Genomic DNA, 16,717 nt, shown 5'->3' with positions numbered 1-16,717 from the left:
GCCGTCTGGATGGGAGCATATGTTGCTCTAGAACCTGGATATACCTTTCAGCATTGATGGTGTCTTTCCAGATGTGTAAGCTGCCCATGCCACACGCACTAATGCAACCCCATACCATCAGAGATGCAGGCTTCTGAACTGAGCGCCGATAACAACTTGGGTCGTCCTTCTCCTCTTTAGTCCGAATGACACGGCGTCCCTGATTTCCATAAAGAACTTCAAATTTTGATTCGTCTGACCACAGAACAGTTTTCCACTTTGCCACAGTCCATTTTAAATGAGCCTTGGCCCAGAGAAGACGCCTGCGCTTCTGGATCGTGTTTAGATACGGCTTCTTCTTTGAACTATAGAGTTTTAGCTGGCAACGGCGGATGGCACGGTGAATTGTGTTCACAGATAATGTTCTCTGGAAATATTCCTGAGCCCATTTTGTGATTTCCAATACAGAAGCATGCCTGTATGTGATGCAGTGCCGTCTAAGGGCCCGAAGATCACAGGCACCCAGTATGGTTTTCCGGCCTTGACCCTTACGCACAGAGATTCTTCCAGATTCTCTGAATCTTTTGATGATATTATGCACTGTAGATGATGATATGTTCAAACTCTTTGCAATTTTACACTGTCGAACTCCTTTCTGATATTGCTCCACTATTTGTCGGCGCAGAATTAGGGGGATTGGTGATCCTCTTCCCATCTTTACTTCTGAGAGCCGCTGCCACTCCAAGATGCTCTTTTTATACCCAGTCATGTTAATGACCTATTGCCAATTGACCTAATGAGTTGAAATTTGGTCCTCCAGCTGTTCCTTTTTTGTACCTTTAACTTTTCCAGCCTCTTATTGCCCCTGTCCCAACTTTTTTGAGATGTGTTGCTGTCATGAAATTTCAAATGAGCCAATATTTGGCATGACATTTCAAAATGTCTCACTTTCGACATTTGATATGTTGTCTATGTTCTATTGTAAATACAATATCAGTTTTTGAGATTTGTAAATTATTGCATTCTGTTTTTATTTACAATTTGTACTTTGTCCCAACTTTTTTGGAATCGGGGTTGTACAAAGTTTGAACAATTAGTAAAAACAAATTGGGCTAATTAGGTAAAAACCTAAATCGGTACATTCTCCTTCAAAGTTTCACCAAATGGCTTTATTTGTGCAATATAAAGCTGATCGTGACTCTGATTTCTCCTCCCTTGTGATGCATAAATAAGCATTGAATGTCATTCACAGCTACCATTCTCTATCAAAATAAAGATTATTTCTAATCCCCTCTTTGTGCTCTGTAGGCCTTTGTATTTCTCAAAAGTAGGGCCTACTAGTGTTTATATGAAAGAATATAAATGATAATATTCATGGCTTTCAAGGCGAACCTCGAAACTGAGATCCACATCCAATAAACAATTCCAGTTAACCGAACTGAAATTGACACTCAGGTTTCTGACTTCCGGTTTTTTTTTTTTTATTTCATTCCGACCAGTAAGATCTCAATTTCTCTCATCAGAACAACTACAATTATATTCTAAAATAGTTCAGTTTGATTTGAAAAAATAAGTAGGTAAAGCTATGAAAACTCACTTCAAAGTCTCCCGTGAGTCATAACATCAAAACTAGCAGACAGAAAATTTTGCTGAATACTCCATCAGAAACCGTGAGCGTGAGAGAACATCCCTATAAAAGTTTTCATCTGATTTTGATATTCACAAGTAATTCAGTCAGAAACCGATCCGAAGAGAGAGAGAGGGCCTGAGCAGTTTCCCGACGTCACGAGAGCAGGGAGTTTTTAACTCTGTTGTACCGACTCCCAAAGTACTGAACAGATCTTAACCAGATAAATTTACTTGGAAAGCAGAGATTGTAAGCTTTTTAATGATAGAAAATATTCAAGAGTTAAGCATTAACAGGTTTGGAAACTTAAATGAGCGTCTACAGCACAGCCAGCGCGCGTCTGATATGCCTACTTTAACATTTATCCAGAAGATACCTTGGTCACTGAGTTCTTCTTTAAGTCTCCAGCTACTTTGTGCTCCACTCTCTCTCTCCGTATTGATCCTCCATTTGATTGAAACCTACAAAGTTAGGGCTCTTGTGTGGGGTAAACTACCAGTGAGTGAGGTGTCGAGACAGGATGAGGTTTAAAAACAACTTGGATGACTCATGTTGGCAGACCTTCTCTTGGAGACGCTGCTGATAATCGTAACTAATTCCGCTGAGAATAACATGCATCATCTTCCTCTGATCCACATTGGCCTCCTGCAACCTCGTTTATTTTTATTAGAGCTCTGCCACTTTTTCATGAATCTATGGATGCGTCAAATTGAATTAAAATGAAAGTTATATTCAACAGCATTAGTAAACATGATTGTGATAAATGTTTTTAAACAAATCTCACCCAGGTCGATTGTCCTGCTGGCCTCAAGAGGACAACCTGATGGATTTGCTGGTGTTGCACAGTATCTGGTCCCTCTGGGAGCAGCTAAAGTGGCAGACCTGCAGGAGAAAGGTTTGTTGTTGTATGAACATGTGGCGCTTATTCAGACGAAAATGTCCTCTATGATGTATAAGCGACCCATAATGCACTGCTCTGTATGAGGTGTGTGGGTCACCTCGTGAACAGAGTAGTTTGGACAGCACCACTAACCAGTACCAGCTCTTACTTAATATTGAAAAATGATGTCGGCAAACAGGAAGTCATAAAAACGAGGCTCTGGGCTTTTCCCCCCACATCTTACTGCTAGTGTTTGCAGTTTGTAGATCTCTATCACTGAGTCACAAAGGTGTCATTATTGGCGTTGAGACTGGCTAAACTGAAGCCCTGAATTATTTACAGTGGGGCAAAAAAAGTATTTAGTCAGCCACCAATTGTGCAAGTTCTCCCATTTAAAAAGATGAGAGAGGCCTGTAATTTTCATCATAGGTACACTTCAACTATGAGAGACAGAATGGGGGGAAAGAATCCAGGAAATCACATTTGTAGGATTTTTAATGAATGAATTGGTAAATTCCTCGGTAAAATAAGTATTTGGTCACCTACAAACAAGCAAGATTTCTGGCTCTCACAGACCTGTAACAACTTCTTTAAGAGGCTCCTCTGTCCTCCACTCGTTACCTGTATTAATGGCACCTGTTTGAACTCGTTATCAGTATAAAAGACACCTGTCCACAACCTCAAACAGTCACACTCCAAACTCCACTATGGCCAAGACCAAAGAGCTGTCAAAGGACACCAGAAACAAAATTGTAGACCTGCACCAGGCTGGGAAGACTGAATCTGCAATAGGTAAGCAGCTTGGTGTGAAGAAATCAACTGTGGGAGCAATTATTAGAAAATGGAAGACATACAAGGCCACTGATAATCTCCCTCGATCTGGGGCTCCACGCAAGATCTCACCCCGTGGGGTCAAAATGATCACAAGAACGGTGAGCAAAAATCCCAGAACCACACGGAGGGACCTAGTGAATGACCTGCAGAGAGCTGGGACCAAAGTAACAAAGGCTACCATCAGTAACACACTACGCCGCCAGGGACTCAAATCCTGCAGTACCAGACGTGTCCCCCTGCTTAAGCCAGTACATGTCCAGGCCCGTCTGAAGTTTGCTAGAGAGCATTTGGATGATCCAGAAGAGGATTGGGAGAATGTCATATGGTCAGATGAAACCAAAATAGAACTTTTTGGTAAAAACTCAACTTGTCGTGTTTGGAGGAGAAAGAATGCTGAGTTGCATCCAAAGAACACCATACCTACTGTGAAGCATGGGGGTGGAAACATCACGCTTTGGGGCTGTTTTTCTGCAAAGGGACCAGGACGACTGATCCGTGTAAAGGAAAGAATGAATGGGGCCATGTATCGTGAGATTTTGAGTGAAAACCTCCTTCCATCAGCAAGGGCATTGAAGATGAAACGTGGCTGGGTCTTTCAGCATGACAATGATCCCAAACACACCGCCCGGGCAACGAAGGAGTGGCTTCGTAAGAAGCATTTCAAAGTCCTGGAGTGGCCTAGCCAGTCTCCAGATCTCAACCCCATAGAAAATCTTTGGAGGGAATTGAAAGTCCGTGTTGCCCAGCGACAGCCCCAAAACATCACTGCTCTAGAGGAGATCTGCATGGAGGAATGGGACAAAATACCAGCAACAGTGTGTGAAAACCTTGTGAAGACTTACAGAAAACGTTTGACCTCTGTCATTGCCAACAAAGGGTATATAAAAGTATTGAGATGAACTTTTGTTATTGACCAAATACTTATTTTCCACCATAATTTGCAAATAAATTCTTTAAAAATCAGACAATGTGATTTTCTGGATTTTTTTTTTTCTCATTCTGTCTCTCATAGTTGAAGTGTACCTATGATGAAAATTACAGGCCTCTCTCATCTTTTTAAGTGGGAGAACTTGCACAATTGGTGACTAAATACTTTTTTGCCCCACTGTATATAAGCATTGCTAGCGGTAGCTGTATGTGCTGCAGGTACCTTCATAGCCAGTATCAAGTACAGAGAGGTGCTGCTAAAGTTGTAGATACTCCTTAGCAAAATGCTAGAGGATTTACAGTTGTGGTCAGAAGTTTACATACAGGGATATGAAATGTCATGGCACTATTTGGGCTTTCAGTAATTTCTTTGAACTGTTCTTTTCTGTGGCAGAATGATTTGTACAGCATCCTTTTTTAAATGTTTTTTTTTTTTTTTATTAAACACTAAAATTTGGTGCACAAGTTTTAATTTTCATTGGGGTTTTCTGAAATCAACACAGGGTCCAAAATGTACATACACTCACTTAGATTATTAATTCAGAGGTGCTGAAACTTCCAAAATGTCTCTTATCTTGCCAAGGCCGAGGTCTTTTAACGTCCTGTTAGTGATCATGATTGACTACAGCTGGTTGCTTCTCTGTGCCTTCATAAAAAGGGTTTGTTTACAGCACTCACTGGATTGGCCAACACACAGTAAAATTGGAAAGTCCAAGGAGCACAGCGCAGTGCAGATCTGAGAAAGAGGATCGCAGATATACACAACTCTAGAAATGGCTCCAAGAGACATTCTGAACAACTGCAAATTCCAAGATCAGTTCAAATAACTGTATCCAAGTCATTGTGAAGTGTAGTCACTTTGTTTCAAGAAAACCCAAACTGTCACCCTAAGCTGAAAGGAAATTGGTTTGGATGGCCAGGAACAACTTGGGAACCATTATGGCACAGCCCTGGTATGAACTGGAAGCTGATGGATCACTGTCTACAGTTCAGACCACCATGGACTAAGAGGCTGCTGTCCAAGAAATAACCCCCTGCTCCAAAATTGACACCTTCAGGCTGACCACACGAACAAAGAAAAAGCCTTCTGGAGGAAAGCTGTATGGTCAGATGAGACAAAGATTGAGTTGTTTGGCTACAATGATCACCATGTCCAGAGGGACACTGTACCAGCTGGTGGTGGCGGTAGGATCATCATGCTCTGGGGCTGTTTTGCTGCCAGTGGAACTGGTTCATTGCACAAAGTGGATGGAATAATGAAGAAGGAGGACGACCTCAGAATTCTTCAGCATAAACCATCAGAAACTTGAACATGACTTGGGACTTACAACAGGACAATGAACCCAAACACGCATCAGAGCTGGTTGTGGAGGATAAAGCAGGCTAACATTAAGCTTAAAACAAGTCCTGACTTCAACCCTGTTGAAAATATATGGCCCGTGCTTATAAGTCGAGTCCATGCCAAGAAGAAGAAAAAAAATTAATTGAACTCTACGAATTCTACCATGAAGAGTTGTGAAATATCCAACCAGAAACTTGTTCATGGTAAACAAAAATGTCTGGTCAAGGTGAATCTTGCGAAGAGACATTTTACCCAAATATTAGGTGTGCTGTATGTATATTTTTGACCCTATGTTTGATTTCAGAAAACCCAAAGAAAATTAAAACTTGTGCACCAATATTTTTTTTTAAAGCTGTATGCTGTACGTTCTGCCACAGAAAACGAACAGTTCAAAGAAATTACCAGGGGCGATTCTAGCATCTGATCTTTGGGGGTGCTTAGCCCCCAGAGCTGACAGAGGCACCTGGCTTGAACGACAGTGTTTCCACATTTATTCCGCATTTAGACTAGACTTAACTAGACAAGAAGACTAGACTTATGCAATGTTTTAACAGAAGCTGACCCAATAAACTATGATATCTACACATTTACAACCACTGACACAAATATTTACGTTATATTTTTAACTAAACAAGACCTACTACTGCATTTGTAATGTTGGAGCTATTCATTTTGAACAGTGGTAATTGTTAATTAATGTGTTATTGTGTATTGTGTAATAATAGTGTGTATTATTATGATTTTACATTAGTTTACATTAGTTTATATTTTGTTATATTTGTTATATTTTGGTAGTGTTCTTTTGATAGTCATTTGTTTAATTGTTTGCTTCGTGCATGTACGTTTCAGTGTCTGTTTTGATTAATTTGCTAATTATTATGATGTTATTTATGATAAATATATAAATATAAATATATAAATGATAAGCAAACGTAAACGCTATGTTACAGTAAATAAAATTGACTAACACACGGTGGTCTAGCACCGTAGCACTTGTACAGCTCTGCACAAAAGTATCTCGATATGGATGATAAATGTCGTTTTTATCATTCTGTTCATAGACCAGGGAACATCAATATTGCATTATGCATATTATTGTGTTGTGTTTAACAAGTGTAACTCCAGTCCGTACCTTCACATCTCGCTATGCCAGTAATACTCAGGTGCTACTTCGACTTCCTCATTGGCGTGGAATCCAGTTAAAAAAAACACCATGTCGTAGCAAGCACTCGCGCGGACAGGCAACCCAATCAGAGGGGACGCAAGGAGGAGAGGGATTTTACTGCTCATAGAACTATCACCTAACAGGTGAATTCAAGAACACACACACGCCCGCGCACACATTCATTGCGCAGTGCGCAAGGGCACTTATTTCTGAAAATTACGTCCAAAAGCAGTGTTTTTGAGGGTGCTGAGCTAGGGGGTGCTGAGCTCGTTTTTGGGGGTGCTTGAGCACCCCCAAAAATAGGCTAAACACGCCCCTGGAAATTACTGAAAGCCCAAATATTGCCATGACATTCACGTCATTGTTTGTAAACTTTTGACCACAACTGTATACGGTCAAATTTCAAAAAGGGGGGAAAAATAAATAAATTACACAATTTACAGTGAAAGACAGGACACGTAAATGTGGAAACTTCACAAAACAATGGTATCCAAGGAGAATAAAGCATCATATTGTGAGCACAATAAAGATGCAAGTGCTAAAGGAGAAAAAAAATTGACCCTTGGGGAAGGGGTTTTCATACGAGGACGACAGGTTCTCCTGAAGGGATGTGTTGGTGTGCTAATTCTCTAGCGCAGGGGGAAACGAGTGCCATTTAGAACACGGTTCTTTGGACTGTTGATAGATCTGTGTTTTCTTTTCTCGTTAGGGAGTCTGTCGTTTTTTGGCTTCCAGGGAGCATCGTCGCCTCCACCGTGGGTCTCCTTCCTGGTGAATGAGGGTCAAGAGGTTGTGGAAAAATGTATCCCTCTCTCCCTAGACGAATATTCATGCACTCCACACACACAGCCACCACAACGGAAAGATCTAGAACTGCTGAGGAAAGCTCGAAGTTAATGTGAACACGACCGGCAAAGACTGAATGTGAATTTATGAACTTTATTTATTTATGGCGAACAAAACACCTTTGGGGGGTATTTTATAGAGTACACTGGGTGTCTGTATGTGTGAGAGAGAGCATGTTTGTATTTTGTCCCTGGTCTATGGCACCGAGTGTTGCACTTTTTAGGAAATTCAACCAACAGCAAAAATGAGTTCACATTTGAATGCTGAAGGGAGGGAAAAGTAGAAGGAAAAAAAAAAAGTCAAACAAAACCCAAAAAATAAACTCCTCCTTTATACTGACGGATAATATCCATACAAGATATTTAAAAGTTATTCCACGAAATTGAGTCGTATGAGAGCTGATAGCCAATGTACGACGAGATTAAAACTTATGCTGTTCATTCGATCCATATTCACTGGATTTTGAGAAACTGAACTTTTTTTTTTTACAAATTTGATAAATATAAAAACTTTATACAAAAACATCCGACAAAAATAATTTCCGCTTAGAATGTAAACAAATCAGCGAAATAACTAGCAATTTATGAAAAATGCTAGAATAATTCTTGACCAAAAAAAAAAAAAGTTGTTCTATATTTTTTATTTTTGGGGTTTTATTTTGTCCTCAGTTGGTTCAGCAACACGCTCCGCCATTTTATTTTTCTCTACTCACAGTATATGAGCTAATATCCTAGTGGTAGAGTAGCCACTCAGAGCGCGCGACTGCTCATATCCAGTGAAGGTGGATAGAATAAATTCAAAGTGTTTGTACCTGTATAGTGTGTACAGTGTTTTTCTTTCAAAAAACAAAACATCACTGGGTGCTGCAATCTCGTACTCTGAGGTACAAATCAGGGCTTTGAACCAGAATTTTTTTCCTATTGGTTCGTTCCGAACAGAAACGGAATTTTAACGTTTCCGGTTTTGGGTTCCACCATTAAATAGACGTTCCCGAACCGGGTAGAACAAAAAAATTTCGTTCCCGGAACGGTTAATTACGTTCCCTGTCAGCTGTTTAACAAACGGCTATAAAATTATGTCTCTGTCTCATCCAGCTTAAGCCAAATGTAGGCTAATTCTATTACAACCTTCATTAAATAAGACAAGAAATAATTCAAAACAATTATTATTTCAAATGTTGGCGATTTGGATTCTCAGTATGTCTTCCCATCTACACAAACAGAAAAAGTGCCAAAAATGAAAGATAATTCGTTTAGTGTGTTACCAAAGGCTAGTCAGGCCCTATAGAGGGCTACCGCATGACGTCACCGCGCCGCGAGATTTTGTTAGGCGCCATATTGGAAGACCAAGTACACATCTATGCAAGTACATACATACATAAAACAAACTACACCTGAAATGTAGCCAGGGCCGGTTCTGCCCTAATCTGGACCCGGGTGCAACATCGCGCAAACCCCCCCCCCAAAAAAAAAACAAAACACCAGTCTAAATCAGGACAACCATCACATAACTATAACATTTTATCTTAACTATTTTAACTAAATGGGCTATAATAAATAAGCCTGCAGGCAGCCACGGCGGGCTGCCTCAGAAAAGTAACCATTTGTCCTACCTTAAAACTCGTTTTGCATTTTCTGCCTCCTTTTTTGTATTTTCGACCCTCCGTTTATTTTCTTTCCTTTTCTGAAAACCCGATTTGTGTCCAGACATTTTGTTCTGCTACCAACGAACTAACTCGTCAGGTCTCGTCTCTCGAGCCCGCGATGATTCCCGTGGGAAGGGCAACAACTGATACATTTTTACAAACAGCCAATAGGGAGGTTGCAACGTTCAGGCTCTTCTTTGCTCAGACACTCAGTAATGCACTTATTATCACATGGAGACGTGATAGCAGTCCACCTTCCCGCGCTCTCCATTCAGTCAGCGACCATCACACAGGAAGTGAACCCCAGCGGGTCATAGAAACTTGCGCAGGAGAAGAATGGCTTTTTTATTTGTAGGCTACAGAAACTTTGAGGAACGAAATAAAAACCGGTATTAACCGGTTACCATTATTTTTAATAAGCGTTTCTGTTCCGGAACATAAAGTTTCTGGTTTCGTTTCTGTTCCATGTGAAATAGAAAAAGTTCCCGGTTTTCGTTTTCGTTCCTTGAACCGGTTCAAAGCCCTGGTACAAATATCTCACACTGAGCGAATCAGAGATTGTGACGCATCTTACTCGCCTCGGTTTAGTGGACGCATCGCTTCTAAATTGTTGTAAACAACCCTGAAGATGTCTGAACGTCACAAAGGGAAATCGTGGTTTGTTTTTTGTGCCATTTCCAATCCTACAAAAGGATATTACTTTGAAGGAGCAAGTGGCAAAATGGCTGCATTTCATTGGCACTGGTCACACTGTGGACAAATTTCATTTTGGCAGGAACAAGGTGGTTTATAAAGACCACTTCATGGCGGAATACTTCCCATGGGAAAAGAAAGGCAATAAGGTGAGCGATAATTCAAACTCGTCCATAACCGTCAGCAGCTGGCAATTTTTAAAAATATAATTTATTAATCCCCAAGCGTAAATTAGGCTCCGTTTTAACCCATCTGAAGCAGTGGACCGCTGATTTACCGTCTATAAATGCTCTTGCGCCGGATACTCAGTCTCTTAAAAAGTAACTTTTCCCTTTTTTTTTGTGTGACATGCTTTAGTTTGTTTTTAATTCACTGAGAAAAGCAATCTTTTTGAAAAACAAGAATCACGTTTGTGTTACGATAATGGCCGTTTATTTACTAGCGTTGGTCAGTACCAATGCGTTATCTACCCGAGTTAGTTACATTTTAAAAAAAAGTGAAGTCTGTTGATTTGTGTATTTTGTTGCCACTAAAAAAAATAAAAAAAACAAAAACCATGTCGCACACGGATATCCGATTTCAACGCGAATGGCCGCACCCAAGGAAGCCTATTCTGAGCAATATCAAAACTTTTTTTTAAAATGGATAAACTGCTAGTTTTATTTTTAATTAAACTATACAGGGGCCATACGAGGGCACTTAGCATGATCAGTAAACGATGTTTTTATCTTTTGGGTTTTGTTTGGCTTTAAGGTCCATTTCAGTTGAATTGAGCCTTAAACCTGTTTTAGAAAATGGTTTAAACACTTGAAGATGGAAAAGGTTTTTACCAGGCATTCCAATGGTCGTCATTTTCTAGTATTTAAAGCGCGTATTCCCATTACGGAGTGCGAGCGCGCCTTGATTTTCACTCTGTGAAATGGCTACTGCCTGGTTTCCATACACGAGATTGAAGTGATCGAGGAATGTATTAAAGAATAGTTGGCAGTGTTATTTGCAACATGCAGCTATAGATTGTATTTAATTAGTGCAGCGATCACTAGCACTGTTCCCGCAAGTCCAAGCTGACGTACGCCAGATTTTAATAATAATTATTCCAAAACACGCTGAATTACAGCGGTATCGAGTTGTCCGATATAACAGTGACTCCCACGCTGACTGCTGATGATGTGATGCTCAAAAGTTCATCTCATCACTGGAGGCAGTGCCACTGTGTCTTATATCCCCATGATGATATTTTAATTAAAGATGCCAGTCCGTAGTGTCGAGTTATGAGCTGCTGAATCTTTATCAAATCATTGGCATGAGAGCTACGTTCTGAGAACAGGAGCCGGCTGTGTCCGATTCGGAAACGTATATGAACATGGCTCTCTTCCAACGGTGCTGGTGACTCGTTTAGCACAGCGTTGAATTGTATAGAGCTGTCTTACTAAAAGGCTAATTTAATTAGGTAGCAGGCTGTTACTAAATACACAACAAATAAGGCAAACGTAATGCTCACTTGTGATGAGTGACAGTATTTGTTCAAATGGATTTGAACAACTCATCCTCTGGCAAACACTAGTCTTGAACCTCTATCTGCACACAAACCCATCCTCCTACAGGAATGACTTGTATCTCTACTTGACGGTTCTTCAGCCATCTTTTAACTTTTTTCTACATTTATTTATTAGTTTCTTGTCCAACAGTACTGTTAAAAGGATTGCTGCTCAAAATACTTTCACGCCTCGTTTCATAGTAGGCATGTACTGATGTATTAAAATTCATCTCCTGATCAGTGCCAAAGGTTTTCATTTCAAATTATATATAATTCTCATCTAGTATAAAGGGGACTTGCTGATTTTACATTTGTGCCAAGTTGAGGACTTTATGTCAAGAGCCAAAAAGAAGCTATTCTAATAACCGTCTCCATAGGATATGTAAAAAATAAAATGGTGGTGTTTTATTCCTCTGAAACCACAGCGATTTGCCAAGGTTGAGTGGCTGCGCAACAAGTTAGTTCCTGTTATCACTTGCATTATACCAGATACAAACAGCGGTTTCCTCGCCAACCTCTCTCAACTGAAGTTGTCACACACACACCTTGTCGTGTTACTGAGAAAGTGCAAACATTCGCTACGTTCACACTGCAAGGCTTAATGCTCAATTCTGATTTTTTTGTGAAATCCGATTTTTTTGTGAGGTCGTTCACATTAACAAATGCATGCGACTTGTATGTGATCCTCAGTATGAACGAAAAGCGACCTAAAAGTGTTCCGCATGCGCACTGCAGGATACGACGACGTCACACGCAGTGAGCATGGCCAGTGTTTACGGAAGTAAAACCGCCCGGTTGCGGTATGACCCATCCAATCTAGCTTGAATAGCTGCATCCCCCCAAATGGAAATCAGCTCCCTAACCTCTGCGTCCTTCCATTGAGAAGATTCAGAACCTTCACAGCCCGAAGCGTCCCTCGCATTGATGTCATGCGCAGGGGCGCAGATACGTTTTTTGAACTGGGGGGGACAAAGCTGCCAGCAAACCAACCCCAACCCCGATATGCCTGTCAAACTTCTTGTGGGTTACCATAGCAACCAAGCTCGAGCTCGCAACCTGTGCAGTCTGCGCAGCTCAACCAACCGAATATCAGTCTTTGTTTTGTTTTATGTGAGTTGTTGCGACTATGTATGCACTGCCGTGCACCTCAATAAACCGAATGGTAATTAGTCTTTTGATTTTTCCGTGAGGTTTGCCTTATGCAAAGAAAGACAGCATAGACGTTTTTTCCTCCCTATAAGTGGGGGGGACCGAACGAGGTGAATTGAAATCTGGGTGGGACGAATCCCCCCCGTCCCCCCCTCTATCTGCGCCATGATGTTGTAACTTTTTTTGAGAGACCCGGCGCCTACTTCAGCGCAGAATAGTGACGTTTGTGGCTTGTTGATGACGTGTAAGTCGGATGAATGCGACCTGGCGGTTCAGACTGAAGTCGCATATGAAAAGATCGGATAGGAATCGGAATTAGCACCACATATCCAAACGGCCCGGGTCGGATTTGAAAAAATCGGATCTGTGTCGTTCATATTGTCAATAAAAGATCGGATACAGGTCACATATGGGCGAAAAGATCGGATTTGAGTCACTTCAGCCTGCAGTGTGAACGTAGCCTTAGTCACAGCTTTACCTCCGTGCTGGCACTGGAGACTGTTTCACTCTTAAATAAACATCTTCATACAGGAAACCTTACCCTAGCCAAAAACAAACACAAACACAAGTGCCTACTTTGTTCAGTGTCTTAACACCTTCTGACCAATCAGGTGTGAGGATTCAACAGCAGTGGTGTACAACACTGTATTGTGTAACTGATTTTCAGAGCATTTTCAATATTTTTCACTCTGCTGGAACGTGACTTCTAGGACTTTGTCCAACCCAGATTTTCACATCGTGCCTACAATAAACATACCGTTACAGTGCCGAAGAACAGAACAGAACAGCACATCACTCTTCTGTTTTCAGTGTTCCTTTTATAATAAGTTAAATGCCAAATTGTCTGTTTAAGGGAAACTGCCTGTTTGTTAACCACTGTATTGTTGATCTGATTGTATTTTCGAAGTTGTTATAATAAGGTGTTGGTGTTTTTCAGTGGTTTAAAGAAGCCTGCAACATGTTTGATTTTTTTAAGCATATTTTATACGTTTAATTGCCAAGTTTGTTTTCTATAATATTGCTTTTGTGCTGAATTTTTTGATAAAACATTTATACAGGTGTCATTTTTGTGAATGTTGTATTACACTGTTTATCGCACAATGTATCTGACTTTCCTTAAATACAGACAGAAAAAAAACCCTATTCATTAGATCCAGTAGTAAATAAATACATTGCGTTTTGTATGTCCTTTGGAAATACTGTGCACATCATTTGATCCAACAGTTTAATACGCTTCAGAGTTCAATCATGATACATTTTTTTGTGTTAACGTTGAGAGGCCACTCAGACTGTCATTGGGATTGACATGAACTGTTTGTGTTCAATTTAAAAAAAAAAAAAAAAAAAGTCAAAATTAAGCCAAAGACAGTTTCAAGTTCAATGTTGGGGGAAAAACATTTTTAGTATAATTTCAGTTTTACTAATTTATTAAAATGTGTGTGACTGATGTAAAGCAGGTAGAGCTCCCTGTGATCACACACATGGGGCTAACAGTATATGGACGTGAGGTGTATTTCCCAGTAAAACACGCTCGTATTTTTCATCCGAGCTCCATCCGGAACATGGAGAACCAAAACCGGGACGCAAATCTCTCTGTCACTTGTGATTAATTGTTTTGATAAATTTGGGTACTTTTTGTTCATGAATGTGTTAATATAATAAGAAAAATCACACGTTGCCTTGAAGATATGAAGTTTATCTTCACGTGTTGAAAGCCTCGCGTTTTTCATTCAGATCTGCGATGCATTTCGTGTGACGTTTCCTGATATTTCACTGTGTTTTCCCCACTGACAGAATAGTGAACTGGTTCAAAATTAAAATTCTTTTACCTTGTGTATTTTTTTTTTTTTGTGTGGGGATGTGTCCATATAAAGAACATTACACAGTTGTGTAAAGACATGTTAATGTTCTTGTACTGAAAATATTTTTACTCATTTGCTTCGCTTACTCATGAAATAACGTTCACCACTCAAAGAAAAACTTCATACCTTCATGCAACCGTCGTATCCTCATATATTAAATAGGCAATTCTTCAGTAGAGGCCAAAAATGATTAAGATTGCCTTGTGAGCTCAGTGATCTTGTTAAAGTATGGAATCCAAGGCAAAATGGACTGAAAACCATATTTAAAAATCATCCCAATTATAGTAACAGGGTATATACACCAATCTTTGAGTCAATTTACTACCATTTAATACCTTTTTTTACTACCTTCAGATTTTTTTACAACCACCACGACATCGAATTGCACCAAGTATCAATCAGAAAGATTTTGTCATCCAACATCCCTATTCCCTGGTTCGAGTTCAGAGACTGGTGCTTTGAAGCCGTGTTAAGGCACCACAGAGTCTCCGCCCAAAGCGTGGCATTGCCTCCCAGCACAATCTTCAAGTCTTGAGTCGAGTCCACGGGTCTGGTCTGCTTGTGCAGCTGCGGTGGTGTGGCCGTTGGTATAGCACTAGCACTAGTGCTAGCTGTCGAGGTGATAGACTGTTGCTGCCCACGACCGCACATTCCCCTGACGTGTTTCTCCGACTTCATGTGCGACCTGAGCGCATTAGCCCCCATCCAATTAATATTAATGATTTTGAGGCATACTTTACAGTATGCCTGCCTGTCGTTCCCGACAACAGGCCTTATCCAAGCTTGAAAGCTTGGATCCCGGAGCCAGGATCGGGAAAACTTACATTTCCCCATTTCTAAACTTTTTGCCACCCGCTAGAATTCGATGAAGAGATACTGGTTCACTTAGCACTGCTTTCCGTCTCCACTTGGACTTAGCTATGCGCACGCAGACGATTTCAGATTTCTATCAACCAATGAATACAATGCATTGATATGACGTCAATATCAAGTTCATATCACACATTCATTTTTGAAGTAGTGGCACAAGCAAGAAAGGATTTATTTTATTTTGCCTATTTCATCAAAATGAAACCAGTCATTGTCCAAAAGAAAAAAATAATACCTATTCTTTAAAAATAATACCTTTTGACCAAATTTATCACTTTTTAAGGCCATTAAATTTTGCGTTTTTGATTTATCACTTTTTAATACTTTTTAAAACCCCGCGGACACCCTGAGTAATGTCGCTTCAGAGCAACCTTGGTTTCACTTTTAAGAAATGAAAGTTCAGTTTTTCCTGATGCAATTCCGTTACTGACTCTTCTTTCCTCATAAAAGATTTTGCGTTCAGAGTTAAACATGGCCAACTTTTCTATGCTTTTTTTTTTTTAGGGTTAAAAGATACACCATACAGCAGGGGTGGGCAATTATTTTTTCCATGGGGCCACATGAGAAACAGAAAATGTTGTGGAGGGCCGGACCAAAAGGCTGAACTAAATTCTGCATAATATTAATTGTATTTCTTTATAGAAAGCAGTAAATATCATTGTTTTTACAAGCTGCTAAGACTGGTAAGAGTATGGAAAAAACGAGGTTGCCTTACAAAAAATGTCATTTATTCAATCAAACTTCCCAAAACAATGGTTAACAAAATGTGAACGTTTGTACCATTTTTTTTTCAGTCACGTTCACCCCAAAACACAATAAAGACATCACAATATTGTCTTTCTACTCCAAATATCAAGCAAGATGCATCATATTATAATAATGATGCCATGTCAATTCGGTGTAGGTATCAGATCTACAGATCGGCTCGGCTCGGGCTCCGGCGCCTGCTGGTGACGTCACACGATGTGATTGGCTGGACCGTTTGAAGGATGACGTACAAGTCTGTGGTTGGTCTGGACAAATTATGGAAGTAGTTATCGCGGGATTAGGTTTCGTGGGATTTCATGTCGTGTTCATGTCGCGCGCATTGCGTTTTTGTTGAACACAACTTCAAAATAAAAGCAATGCACATTCAGTCCATGCATGAGGTAAAATTAGAAAATACGTTTATTTTGTAATTTCTAATTAACCTTACGCGGGCCGGTCAGAATGAACCAAAGGGCCGGATGCGGCCCAGGTCTGCCATACAGTGTGAAATTTATTTAAAAACCATTATCTTGAGTATTGCAACTAAAAAAAAGTTACCACATTTTGCTGTGAATGTAGTTCTGTTACCCAATAACTACCCATATAGATTTTAC

The 16,717-nt window shown here is 40.2% G+C and overlaps 1 protein-coding gene across 1 annotated transcript in view; it reads left to right on the top strand.

The window, feature by feature from the left end:
• cemip2 (cell migration inducing hyaluronidase 2) overlaps nt 1-13,812 on the top strand; it is a 103,119-nt gene extending 89,307 nt beyond the window's left edge. The window contains exons 23-24 of the mRNA XM_060906735.1: nt 2,395-2,501; nt 7,464-13,812. Coding sequence (XP_060762718.1) covers nt 2,395-2,501; nt 7,464-7,651 — 295 coding nt within the window. The 3' untranslated portion in view covers nt 7,652-13,812. The remainder of the gene's footprint in view (nt 1-2,394; nt 2,502-7,463) is intronic.
• The last annotated feature ends 2,905 nt before the right edge of the window (nt 13,813-16,717 follow it).

This window comes from Neoarius graeffei, chromosome 24 (assembly GCF_027579695.1).
Source record: "Neoarius graeffei isolate fNeoGra1 chromosome 24, fNeoGra1.pri, whole genome shotgun sequence".
Lineage (NCBI taxonomy): Eukaryota > Metazoa > Chordata > Actinopteri > Siluriformes > Ariidae > Neoarius > Neoarius graeffei.
The sequence above is the reverse complement of the archived record's forward strand: the minus strand, read 5'-3'. Positions and strand labels throughout refer to the sequence as shown.